Source organism: Homalodisca vitripennis, chromosome X, assembly GCF_021130785.1.
Source record: "Homalodisca vitripennis isolate AUS2020 chromosome X, UT_GWSS_2.1, whole genome shotgun sequence".
NCBI classification, from domain to species: domain Eukaryota; kingdom Metazoa; phylum Arthropoda; class Insecta; order Hemiptera; family Cicadellidae; genus Homalodisca; species Homalodisca vitripennis.
Window position 1 is genome coordinate 27,250,718 of NC_060215.1, and position 13,851 is coordinate 27,264,568.

The 13,851-nt window shown below is 32.0% G+C and overlaps 1 protein-coding gene across 6 annotated transcripts in view; it reads right to left on the bottom strand.

Moving 5' to 3' along the window:
• Window positions 1-2,403: 2,403 nt before the first annotated feature.
• Window positions 2,404-13,851, bottom strand: part of LOC124368831 (molybdate-anion transporter-like) — a 33,173-nt gene continuing 21,725 nt past the window's right edge. For 4 of the 6 annotated variants that reach the window (XM_046826240.1, XM_046826241.1, XM_046826242.1 and 1 more), the window contains one exon: window positions 2,404-4,511. In XM_046826240.1, coding sequence (XP_046682196.1) covers window positions 2,825-3,877 — 1,053 coding nt within the window. In that variant the 5' untranslated portion in view covers window positions 3,878-4,511 and the 3' untranslated portion in view covers window positions 2,404-2,824. Of the gene's footprint in view, window positions 4,512-7,414; window positions 7,582-9,039; window positions 9,241-13,851 lie in introns of those variants that run through there. The other 2 variants (XM_046826245.1, XM_046826244.1) reach the window with 2 other exon arrangements.

Here is a 13,851-nt window from a genome sequence, read left to right on the forward strand (position 1 = left end):
ATAATCAGGAGTATTTTAACCTTAAAATCTCTGTAAGAGGAATTAAATACATCTAAAGAGATTGAGTGCTCATTATAAAGTCTAATAATTGTGTTAAGTGAGGATTGTGTTTTGTGTTATGATCCATTAACAAATAACACTCACAGAAACTTTACCAAAACAATATGTGTAAATACAAATTTATATCTGTTAAACTTGTCATTTAGTACATCCTATCAAAATCATTGACAGTTCTTGATAATGTAAATTCTGCTATAAATGAACAAAACATCAACTATTGATTAATGAAAGTAAAACTAATTTTATTGTATTCTCCTCTAAATACACAAAATTAATCAGTAAGCTGGTAATACCATTTAAAGACACTTTGTTAAATCAAGTAATACCAACAAAATTTTTGGGTCTAATTCTTGATCAACGCTTAACTTGGATTTGCATGTTAATCAGTTGCTAAAACAATTACCTCCGGTTTATTTGTAACTTACAGAGTGTTAAAAATTTGTTCAATTGATATATTATGACTCCTTTATTTTGCTTATGTGGAATCTGAAATGCCTTTGACTTATGCATTTATGGAGCTACATCAAAATTTAATTTAAATCGGATACTAATACTACAGAAAAGATGTATTCGTATTATTTTGGACCTTGATTCAAATGATACAGTCAAAAATAAATGTTCAAGTTTGGGTATCATGACAGTTCATTTCATGTACCAGGCTATTCTCTACACCAATCAATTAATGAAAGCTAACAAACTACCTTTCTTAGGAAGCAATCACTGTTATAATACTAGAAAAAAAGGGCAATATAGCAACTTAATTCCATAAATTGGAACTTTTAAAAGAAAATCACTTACATTGGTGCAAAATATTTAAACAATCTTTCTATATATATATATATATATAAAATTAAAAGTTCAAAATAAATTCAAATATTATCTAAAAGATTACTTTATTAACAAAACTTTATAGAATTTTGATGAGTTTGAAGCATAGCTGCGCATTGTTTATGAGATTTTAATTATTGTAAAATATGGTTTTATTGGATTTGTTTTTACTGCATTGTTTAGGATAAGAACATATTAGTCAATACACAATTATAGTATAATCCTTAGTCAGAATATATAATTGTTATTTTATTGTAATTGATTTACACCATTCATGTACTTTTTATGTACTAACATGAATAAAGATATTTTAATTCATTTCAAAACTGATGTACAAAATCATACTTAAGTCCTCATGACCATCCCGAAATACATTATAGGATGTGTCTTCATTGCCATCCCTCACCTGATAGCAAGTTACCCAAGAACTGAAACAAGCCACCAGGCTTGGCTGCTTGCTCAACTAGAGCCAAAGTAGCATTTGGCTATGGCAAGAATAACTTAATTTAGCAAAAGTTAATTATAATTTTAAAATAAATAAATGAAATAAAATGTAAGTATGGGACATGTTGAATAATCAGTTAATAGTTCGACTGGTAAATACAAAGTTATGCACATAACTTTAAGAACTAGAAAACCTACTTTTTATAAAAATTAATGGAGAGAATGCTAACGTGCTTACCTAACTTGAGTTTCGATTTAATTTGGAATTTAATAATTTTTGAAGACACACTCTTTCTGATTTTCTGAATATGGAGTTGTTAAGATATAAAAACCAATGCAAAAATTTTCCAAATATTAATTTTATAAACACTTCTAGAGGCATGCACCAGACAAATTGAGAAGTCTTCAATTTCTTGAGTCACGTGAGGCATTATCAGTTACCAATTAGAGAATCCCTCATCAATTGTCTTTACTGCGATCTAAATTATAATGTGAACAGTGGATTGCAATACTGGCCTCGTGTATTAATTCTGTTTTACAGAATTAGTACACAATTACTTCTACGTTGATATAATTTCCACCCTTTGCTTTTGAAACGTATAGCCGTACTAGTATTGATCATGTGTACATATCAAGACTTCAACAATAGGCTGTATGGATAATGTTAAAAACATGCCATAACATTCTGTTTTAAACGTATATTCAAAATTATCATTTCTAGCTTTTACCCATTAAAAACATGAACATTTGTTGAGCTAAGTAAAAGTTTTTTTTAAGTAACTCCTGTGTGACACAACTTATTTTAAATGTTTTTATACAAAAAATTGTTAAAATTAGAGGTATCTAAGTTGAAAGCTTACCTACAGCTTAGGGTTAATGGTCCACATTTTTGGAAAGAGGGGGGCTAATTTTTATATCCACTGAAAATGTCCTTAGAAAATGTTTTTACAAGAAAATTTGAAAATTCTCAATTTTTCAAAAGTAAAGCTGTAGGAGTGTGAGACTTATGGGATACCTAGTATAATCAAAGTGAGACTGAAAGAGGTATAGGTATTTATCCACTCAAACACATTTTGTGGGAACAACCTCTTTATTCAGCATTTGTTCGAATAAAACTTCAAATTCTAAAAAACTGCAAGTTCTAAGTTACATATACAACATACATACTAAGTAAGAAATAATACTGCTATAGTAAAAATTAATTTCATTTAAAATAACAGACTATAACAATATTCAAGTGTACAAACATTTCTATTGAATTACAGATCACTCGTATAATCACAGTCATGGTTGAGTTTATGCCAAGAATGACTTAGTTAGAATTTTATAACATATTTATTTTTATAAAACTTACATGTTATACCTTAATCTTAGGCTATGAAAATTAACAAATATAAACTTTGTAATAACAACATAGTCTTTGAATTATCACAATAATAAGAACTAGAAATAGTTTCAGTCTACAAATAATCAGCAAAATGTTTTAGCAGTATCAAGATGAAATAGACTTTTCTTTTAGAGAGTCATCATCTTCTACGATACCTATGGGTACTTTATAAGATTCTTCCATAGAATATCTTCTAGTGTATCTTTGTTTGAAGATAACACTAGCTACAGTGGTTAATAATAAAAATATAGAGCAAAGTAAATATATGAACTGAAACTTTTTGAAAACTATAACAGAAGGTGAAAATGCTTTCACATCCAACTCACTTACTTGATTTAAAGTTAAGCTTATGCATGTAAAAATATTCATTGGCACACGGAACCAGTTGGAAATGCTAGCTCTGTATTCCTCCGGTACGACTAATCCTTTCAGGTACCCAATGACGGGAATATATAATCCAACACTGATTTCATACAGTATGAAGCATATAAAGCAGACCTTAGTGAGCAAAGTGGTGAATTCATTGGTGTACAGAATGTAAGAGATCACTACTGCTACAGTTCCAAGAGAGAAGAATGAGAGGCCAGACGTCAGAACAAGAATCAGTTGAGGACGTAGACGGTCAGACAATAGCAAGCTGTATATATTGGAGCCTATCATGAACGCTAGCATGAAGCTGGCAAACACTATCCCCAGAGGAGGGTTCAACTCGGAAATAATAGGTGTCCAAGAAAATATAAAAGTGTACATAACTGCTTCAAATAGGGATTGAATAAGACCCAAGATCAATAACATAGGATCCTGAAAAAATATTAGATAAAGTGGAGCGATGAATCTGTGATGGGTAGATAAGTGGGGGTGGGAATGCTCCGTCCAGGTTTTGTAGATGAGATAGCTTGAAGTCAGCAAAAATGGGATTGCAAGTATAAATGGAGACTGGGGACCGAAATTGAAGGTTTCAGCAAAGATCTGTGAGATAATTCCAGCTAAAATTGCTAAGAATCCTGTGTAGAAACCGGCCTTGCTGAGTGTATTGTTCAGCCAATCCGAATTCAGACCGAGATGGTTGACATGCTCATTGATGTACCAAGCCTCGAATGTGGAGAAGAGTATTGAGGTTGAAATTCCTCCTAAATACACGACCAAACAGAAGTACATAAAATTCAGATGATATCTTGGTCAAACAGCACAGCGAGTAAAAAAATCCAAATGAAATGCACAACATTTTTCTGCCATATTTGTCAGCCACGTGACCAACAAAAGTTCCAAAAAGAGAACTAGAAGCAAAGCCTGCGATATACAGCACTGCAATCTCCTCTTCTTCATATCCATAGTCACTGTACAGCTTGTAAACATACGGTCCTTGTAGCCAATCTGAGAAAGTCGCTAAACAATATACAGTCAGATAACTACGCTGAAGTTTTTCAAATTGCAAGTTCTTTGGGTTTAGCACAGTTTTTTTGGCTCGGTTAAAAAGTATTATTGCAGTTAAAATAAGGCCACACAAAGTGACTATAAATATCATTTTTGTACACTAGAGTGTGACTAAAAGGTTTAAGGCATCTATTTACTGGCACAGTAAGAATAGAAACAAAACTGCACCTTTTAGATTCCTCTAAGAAAATGCGAGAAGCAAACAATAAAAAGTCCACTAATGTTTGAAGTTAACTGGTACCAAACAAATGGAACTGGAAAATAAAGTTTGAAGTGATACTGCACAATTTGGGCTTGTCACATACCACTTGTTCTTGTGGCTCTTCTTTGGCACCATTTTTGTTCTGTTGGAATACACCTGAAAAAAAGTTAAAATTCAATCAATAATTTCTTTATGCCAAAGGTAAAGTGTTTATTGACCTAGATTGTATCTATGAATGCACAGGCTTTAGCAATATCAAAGTATCTCATAGACAACTTATGTCTCTTGTATTAACTCCTCTCTTGTTTGACTCCAACCAAAAGCAGGGAAAATCACATAAGGCTTCCTTTCTGGAACAGAATCAGGTTGCCAATAATAAGTCTTAGTGCTTATGAAATATTATCAAAGTTATCATTTATTTACTTCTAAAATATTTTACTATATGCTGTAAACACTTGTCAACATACATGAACTTCAAATATGTGTCATATTGGATACTTCAATATACAAGGACCATCCGGAAAGTAAGGTCTGTTTTGTGGTAACTATTCAAGCGGGGAGTGAACAACGCAATGTGCATGCGCGCCAACTCTCAGTATACATTGTGTACAACAAGACGCCATTTACAGTGAAATCATTGTAGAATGCTGTTTAATCGCTGTGTGAATTTACAATGTTTAAAACAATTGATCAACCCGCGAAATACAATCAGTTATCTGGTTTTTGACAGCAAGGAACGTTCCAGCAGCGGATATTCATAGACAGAAAAGTGAAGTGTACAGCCCTAATGTGATGAGTGACAACAAAGTGTGAAAATGGATGAGAGCTTTCAAAGATGGGCAGGAAAATGTCCACGATGAACCGCGACCTAGCCGGCTATCAGCGTTTCACCATTAGCATTGGAATTTCCTAACGTAAGTAAAACGCCATTGCAAAAAATTGTCTTTGAACATTTAAAATTTCGCAAATTGTGCTCAGGTTGGGTTCCCAAGTTGGTTATTGACGAACACAAAATGAGAAGAATGGGTGCTCTTGAGTTTTTGGTCCAATATCATGAGTAAGGCGATACATTTTTAGAGAACATTAGTGACGAGACATGGGTTTCTTTACATAATCCTCGTCGATGGGATGGCGTCGCACAACATCACCGGTTAAAGTCAAGACCAAACAAACAATCTCAACACGCAAGGTTATGGTGACCGTGTTTAGGAATAGACATGGATTGTTGGTCAAGTTTATGGAACGAGGAAGAACTATAATGCAGCCGCTTATTGCGATACTCTGACTAAACTTCAACGTGCAATACAGAATAAGTGACATGGCCTATTGACATCTGAAGTTCTCTTGTTGCATGACAACGCCAGACCCCTCTCTGCCATTCAAACCCAATATCTCATTAGATTATTTGGTTGGGAACAGATTGACCACTCGCCTTACAGTCCGGATTTGGCACCTAGCGACTTTCACTTGTTTCGCAAAAGGAGTTTCTCTGTGGTAAGCGCTTCAACACAGTCATAATGCTACTATAGTTTCGACTTCTAGTGAGTGTGTTGACTAGAAGTCAAAACTATAGTAGTGTTATTACTACTGTTTGGTGATGGTATGTGTTAATGTTAATATGCTCTTTTTATGCATAGTTTTTAATAAACAACTAGTGGAAGTCATGTCTGCCCTACAAGCTAAATCCAGCATCACTATGGCCAAACCTTTCCTTGTTGGCTTTGGAAAAAGTACAAGCATACAGTGAAAATTCCAGATCATTACACTCATTCTTCTTTCTTAGAAATGGGTATACATTATAATTAATAAGTATTAAATAAAATTGTATTACAATTCATTTGAATAGCCCCGTGATAATTTTTAATTACTTAAAAATTATGTATTAGAGCCTACCATCAAACAATCCAATGTAGGTAGTAAGTTTCAAAGTAACATGTTTTAAAGTTTTATTATTCCTGTGTCGGTCCGGCAATCTGTGGTTATGGATGGCTTCGTCATAACGTTTAAAAATACACAACACAAATACATAAGACAGAAGACACAACACGACGTGCATGATAGTACATGTTAGCCACAGTGTGGGGAGTCATCCACTTGACATCACCACAGTCCAACTTACATGTACTATTGCATGTGATCTTGTTTTCAAAATTTGCGATTAAGCCATCCATCACCATGGCTACAGAGATCTGACAATGAAGGAAAAATAAGCCTTTAAAACAAATTGCCTTAAGACAGGACATACTACATAGGTAGGGGCTGTTTGACGGTAGATTATAATACCTAATTAAAAACTTAAGTATTATAATCTAAAGTGAAAATATAAGTCAACATTTATCGATACATATTATTTTAAAATGTATACCATTATTGTTACATTAAACTGTAATTAATTTACAGGTGATATAAAAACTGTAAAAAAGTAAAAACTTGTAAGATTTGAATTATATTATTTGACATTACTTACTCAACCAATGCACTTGAAAATTGTAAAAGCAAACACTCACAAAAAACAAGGGTTACTAAAAAAGTTATAAAATAAACAGAGTTGAAACCAGATACTTATTTAGACAATTATATTTCATCAAAATACTTTCCCTGACACTCCACAGAAGAACTCATCCTCCTGAAGCACTGTGCCACTGTTTTTATTCCAGCTCTCCTTCACAAGCTGTGACAATATCTTCAGGTATATAAAATTGACTATCCTTTGTTAGAAAGTAGAAAAATGTACAAGATTCCAAATCAGGACTGTAATGTGGGTGGGCTGCTGAATGGTACTCATGAGTAAGTATTGGTATCATATTCAGCATTAACCTTGTGCTGATTTCCAAGAACAGTGGCAACATTTTGCCACCATTCTCTTTCCATCACTTCGAGAGCGCTTGCTTTTATCATTAGGGGTCATCAGGAGAGAGCTAACCAGTTGATTAACACTTAAAAATATAAGACATATCTGCCCCCTGCCAAGAGTCAGCATAACTAAATTTATTTGGTATTCCTGAAACCATATCAAACATACCTATTTTTGTCCTTTAGTTAACTGGTGTGGTACTCACCGAGAAGAAACTTCCTTACATTAATTAAGAGTTCATGTAAGAATCTTATGCATAAAACATTAATATTCCCAAAAGCTGCTGAAAACTGATCAACAGACCGCACCTCGCTCAAAACAAAATCATTCTTGCATGTTCCAGTTACAAGGCTTGGACACAAATGATTCTATTATCCACAGTTTCAACCAAAGCTGATAAGGTAAACATATGCTTGAAATAAAAAAACATAGCCTTATTTAACAGAGCAGATAAATATTGTTTTACTTCTGATAATTTTCTTATCTATGTACTGTTTTAAATATAGCCATATCTCAAAGTTTATCTAGTGACCCTAATTGTAACTGTTAGAACAGCTAGATAGTGGCAGGGGAGCAATGCACTTTTTATTTAGTGCATGTATATAGTTTATGACTCTCAACTTACTATTTCCAAAATAAAATATTTATATATGTAAATCCCATTTATTTTTTCCAAATAATTGTAAAAAATTTAAGCCACATTAGAAAATGTAATTATTGAACATATAAAAAGTTAATTATAATATACTCGTATTTAAAAAAAGCACAATAGTCATAATGAAATACTAATACGAAAATATGAAATTAAAACACTAATTTAAAACAGGTTCATTCTGTTCAATAATCGGTCTGCTCTTTGTTTAAAGTTTGTTATTGACGATGGAAGAGTTAAAAGGATAACAGGATTTCAGACATTTGCCATAGTTATAGGTTATAAATGTCTGAAATCCTGTTATCCTTTCAATCTATCTGTCTTATTTGTCTTCTTTCCACAAAAATTAAGCTTACTACAGAAGTAATAGTATGCTTATTTTTTGTCACACTGTAAAAAATTATTCATAGTAGCAATCTTTTGATAGTATAACGTACTTATAGAAGAATATAGAAATATTATATACTGTACACTTATTTCAAATTTTATGAATAAAAGCCTAATTGAAACAATGTTGCTACATTGCTGAAGAACACTTCTTTAGCTTAATCAGAGGAGCTGGTACATAATGAGCAATTATTAATTCTTGTTGTTGCACCTCTTACTGTATTATATTCCTAAATGCAATCATGAGATAAAACAATAATTTTCAACACAATGAAAAAATTTAGTCTGTGGTGTAATTTAACCAACGTAATTGAATATTCAAAACCGATCTTTAAAATCAGAGGAGCTGGTACATAATGAGCAATAGTTAATTCTTTTTGTTTCACCTCTTACTGTATTATATTCCTAAACGCAATCATGAGATAAAACAATAATTTTCAACACAATGAAAAAATTTAGTCTGTTGTGTAATTTAACCAACGTAACTGAATATTCAAAACCGATCTTCAAAATATAGTAGACACAGCCAAATATAAAACCTGTTTGGAGGTCCAACACGACATATATCTTACCATTAGCTCGTTAAAACAATATAGAAGAAATTTTAGAAGGTTAAAATCCTATCTAGCGAGATCTTTGTAAACATCTTTCTACCCATCTAATAACTGACTTCTATCATTCCACCAAAATAACTGAAGGTGTAAAATTCTACTGATTAAAAATTAAAATACTTTATTCCTAATTATAGAAAGCTTTTAAACAATACAGTATACAGTTATATTTTTAAATACCTTAACTGGATTGGAGTTGAATGTAGAGACACAATAAATTCCAAAAACATATTTCTAGATCAAATATTTATCTCTTTTACTGTTTTTCTGTAAAACTAACTTTAATAATCTGCAGTCACCACCTAAAGGTAAGAATAAAGTAAACTGTGAGAAACTACTATCCACCATTAGTTTATTTGAATTGAACACATCAATGAGTGTTTGACACTAAAGTGCATTTCTAAAGAAGCAAAACACAGAAATAGAACACATAAATGAAAGTTGTACAGTAATCAACACTTATCTCAAAAGAAATAAAACAAAGTAAGTAATTATTATCTCTTATCAGTTTCAGATAAAATAATTACTGTTTGTTTACTTCTCAAATATTAACTGCTAATTCTAGTTTTCTACCTGACAAGTATTATTGCTTTTCTAAGTACAAAAAACTTTATTAACTACTGTAATTTGGTTTAGAAACTCCAATAACGGTTTTGTTACTGTAGATTACTTATATAGTTTAATAATGTTTATTATAAACTAACCAACGAACACACACACAAAGAAAAAATCACCCTAATTAACGTGAAACAGTTAGTCAGTGAACTTATTATTTAAAGATTATTTAGGCCTATATTAAAATTTGTTAAAATAATAACTAAACATTGTATTTAACTAATCTGCCACACTACATTGCTTAAATTGTACACTAAATGTGTTGCTTGATCGTAAGAAGTAACTGTAATTCATAAAAATATTATTACATTTCTAAATTAACACATTTCATTTACAATCATTACCCACAAAATAGCTATGAGAATTGTGTCATATACAAATACTTGAGGCTTTCTTACAGAAAAACATGTGTAACATCTTTCTCTGTCCCTAACTACTAATGTTGTACACCCCAAATTTTTACCAGGGGTATATTCCCGATGATACTCAATAAAAAATTACTGTTTTGTGATCAGAATTCAAAATCACTCTGCCCCTATCTACTAATTTCCAACAACTTTTAGCAGTAAGAGTATGTTCCCGATGAGATTTAATCATAAACTACTGTTTTGTGAATAGAACTCAAAATCACTTAACTATTATATACATAAGTAAGTAGTACTTATGTCATCAAACATCTTGTCAATGTGAAAATAAAGTAGTATTTCATTGCAAGGGTTGTAAAGCTTCGCTGAAGCTCAGCCTAATGTTGTAGTTTGGCATGCACCATAGGAGAACTCTGTATTATCTATGTAGAAATAAAGTACATGCCAAATTTCATGTTCATACGAGGTGTGGCTACTAAATAAAGAAACTGACGTTGTAAAATCTTTAATTTTAACGTTATATATAATCACTTATAGCTACCTTGAATATACACTCCCAAAATATTATATTAAGCTTATTGAGGTTCAATCAGTAAAGTTACTTGGCATGTACATTGATTCAAAAATTAAATTGGTCTCATCACATTAAAAACCTGTGCTGTAGGATCTCTAGGGTTAGTTACCTGATTTGGAAATTGAGAGACATTGTTACTATACAATATTTAAGAACAGCATATTTTGGTTTGTTTCAGTCCCATATTTCTTATGGTCTGATTCTTTGGGGTCATGCAACATCTGTGAGAGATCTTTTGTTGATTCAAAAGAGAGTTATAAGAACTATTTGTAGAGCAGGTCCTTTTGATCATTGCCGACCACTTTTTTGTTCATTTGGGGATATTAACTGTTATCAATCTTTATATTTTTCAGGTATTAGTATACACAAAATCTAACCTACACTTATTCCTCACCAGGCAAGACATACATGTACATAATACAAGAAATAAGTTTAAGCTCAATATTCCTCAGCATAGATTAACTAAAATTGGTTCATCTCATAAGATAAATTGTGTAAACTTTTTTAACAAATTAGATGAGTCTGCGCAAGCAGTATCACTTACTGTGTTTAAAAGTAAGCTAATGAATTGGCTGTTGAGTAATACATTCTATACATTAGCTGAATTTCTCAACTGTGAAGTAGATTTAATGTTCTGTTGATTCTACATTGACTTGTCTTATGCAGAGCTCTTATTTGATTATTGCATAATTGTACTTTCATATTTCATAATTTTTAAATTATGACGATTTATTTTATTACTGTGCTTTTATATTTTAGTATTTTAATTTATGATAATGCCTATTTCATGTATGCAAATGTGATCAATGGCAATAAATAATTTGATTCGATTTGATTTGACTTTCCTATCCCTAAAGCACTCCATGCAAATTTTCCATTGTTGGAACAGTGCTGGAAAAGTCATCTTTTGTCAACTCCTTCAGGACATATGCCATTTTATGTTTTACATATTCCACTGTCTCAAATCTTGTCCATTTTAATGCAGACTTCACCTTAGGGAAAAGGAAAAGGCACATAATGCAAGATCTGGTGAATAAGGTGAATGTTCTAACACTGGATTGCTGTACTTGGCTAGGAAGCTCTTGACAGATAATGCGGAAAGAGTTGGCGTATTGTCTTGGTGGAGAACCCATGATTTGCAATTTCACATTTCAGGGCGTTTTTTCCTTACTCTGACGTAGTTTAAAAAAAAAAACCCTCAACATAGTATTGATTAATTGTTTGACCTTCAGGGACTCAGCGAGGTACATAACCCCATGGATATAAAAAAAATCATAATTGCTTTAAATTTAGACTTGCTCATTCGAGCTTCTTTGGCTCTTGGTTAAGTTGGGGTCTTCGAGTGCTTGGATTGGCATTTCATTACCGGATCACAAGTAACAAAACCAAATTTTCATCACATGTTACTATGGTTACCAAAAAACTTTGCTATTTTTAATCATGTAAATAGTGTCAGTACACATTATTGCGAGCTTCTTCTTGTTCAAATGTTAAGATTTTCGGCACCATTTTAACACACACTTTTTGCATGTTAAAATTGTCACATAAAATTTGCCGTACATATTCTTTATCAATACGTACAGTTTCACCAATTGTGTGAATACTTAATTGACGGTCAAACCGAATTAAATAATCGACTTTTTGACATTTTCAACTGTTTTTGACATTGAAGGACAACCTGGCTGTGAATCGTCTTCTCTGCCATCTTTAAAGTGCTTTAACCATTCAGAAACACATGCCCGCGATAAACATTCACTTCCATACACTTCTTTCAGTAAATTATAAGTTTCAGTAGCAGTTTTTCCAACTTTAAAAGTGAAATTTCATAATAATTCGTTGCTCTACTATTGCACTAATCATTTTATCCAGAAAAACAAAAACGCGAATGTAGGCTTTGAATAAAGGGTGTTGTTTACAGAAGTGAGACTAGATGTATACTAAAGAAAATTGTTTACACTAAACAGCTGTTGATTAATGGTGGTTGACTCATGCCTCCTTGATTCGCAGCAGTGTCAGTCTCGTTACTTAATAACCAACCCTCGAAGCTCAATTCATTCTCGAGATATTGTGGAGGTTGTAGCTTTGTTAATGCTCAGCTAAATTTTGTGTGATACATAATAATAATCAATGGATTACGTACAAAACCGATCTCAATATCAAGACTGAATCCAATCGGATGAAATGTAGTTGTATAATAACGTAAAAGAATTTTTTAGCTGTGAAATTTACAAGAATTTATGAAAGGTTTGATTTTGAGCACTACCTTTGGGACAAAAGATATAGATACGGAAAAAGGACCTTTTTTATAGACCACAAGATTTAAAACTATATGTCTAAATAGATTTGTTGTACAACCTCTAGATCAGCCACCACTGCACTGCTTTGAATACAAAAAACATAAAAAATTGTTAAGATTTATGTTCTTGACTTTGAATGCATTTTATGGATTCACCGAGTGAGGTAGAGTAAAAGGTCACAAGAACCTTATTGCAGATAACTTAATGCCACACAAGACATTTTTTGTCAGATCACTGAGCTACAACCTACAATTTAGACACTACAGTGCTTTGAATAAATGACTACACCAGAAAATTGAAAAAATTTTACAAACATTTCAATTTTGCAATTTTTTTGGGTCACCTGGTAGAGATAAGAGACAATCTATTTTGTAGATCAGATAATTTGCTAAAACCCGTCAAAAAATAGATTTGAGCTACAACCTTTTTTGCCACTAAATGGCTTGAAAAAATTTGTTTTTGAGACTTTTTTGTTGGTTATATGGCAAAAGGCACCAGCGTGCCTTTCATGTTTCTAGTACTTCTAAAAGTATGCTGAAATTTGTATATTTGACTGAGTCAGTTATATACGCGGCTTATATATATATATATATATATATATATATATATATATATATATATATAAAACTGCGATTATTTATTAGATTATATAATGGATTAGATTATTTATTCACTCTCAGGAGACAATATCGTAGTTATATACGCTCACTGGATATCAGGCAAACATAAATAACAATACATTCTAATACAGTGACAATAGGCACTAACAGGTAGTAGTTAAACTCAACATTCACATAAATATTATTTTTTTTTTCAAATTAAAAATTTATATCAGTTCAGTTTCTATTCAAATATTTTTACTGGTAGTATAAAAAAAGACTGATAGCATACAAAGTTTGAACAATTGTTTGGGGTATATAAACTTCAAAATATTGTGTAACATATCAATCAAATTAACATTAGTTGTAAATAGAGCCTAGTATACACAAGGGTTGTCCAGAACAAAACAGATGTTTGGGACTAACTTGGCAGTGGGCTAGAGCCACCATCTTGGGATAAAATATTTTTACGCTCAGTACACATCGAGCTGTGTTAGTACTTTGCACATGACATTTGTACCTTGTTGATCTACAAGTTTCTA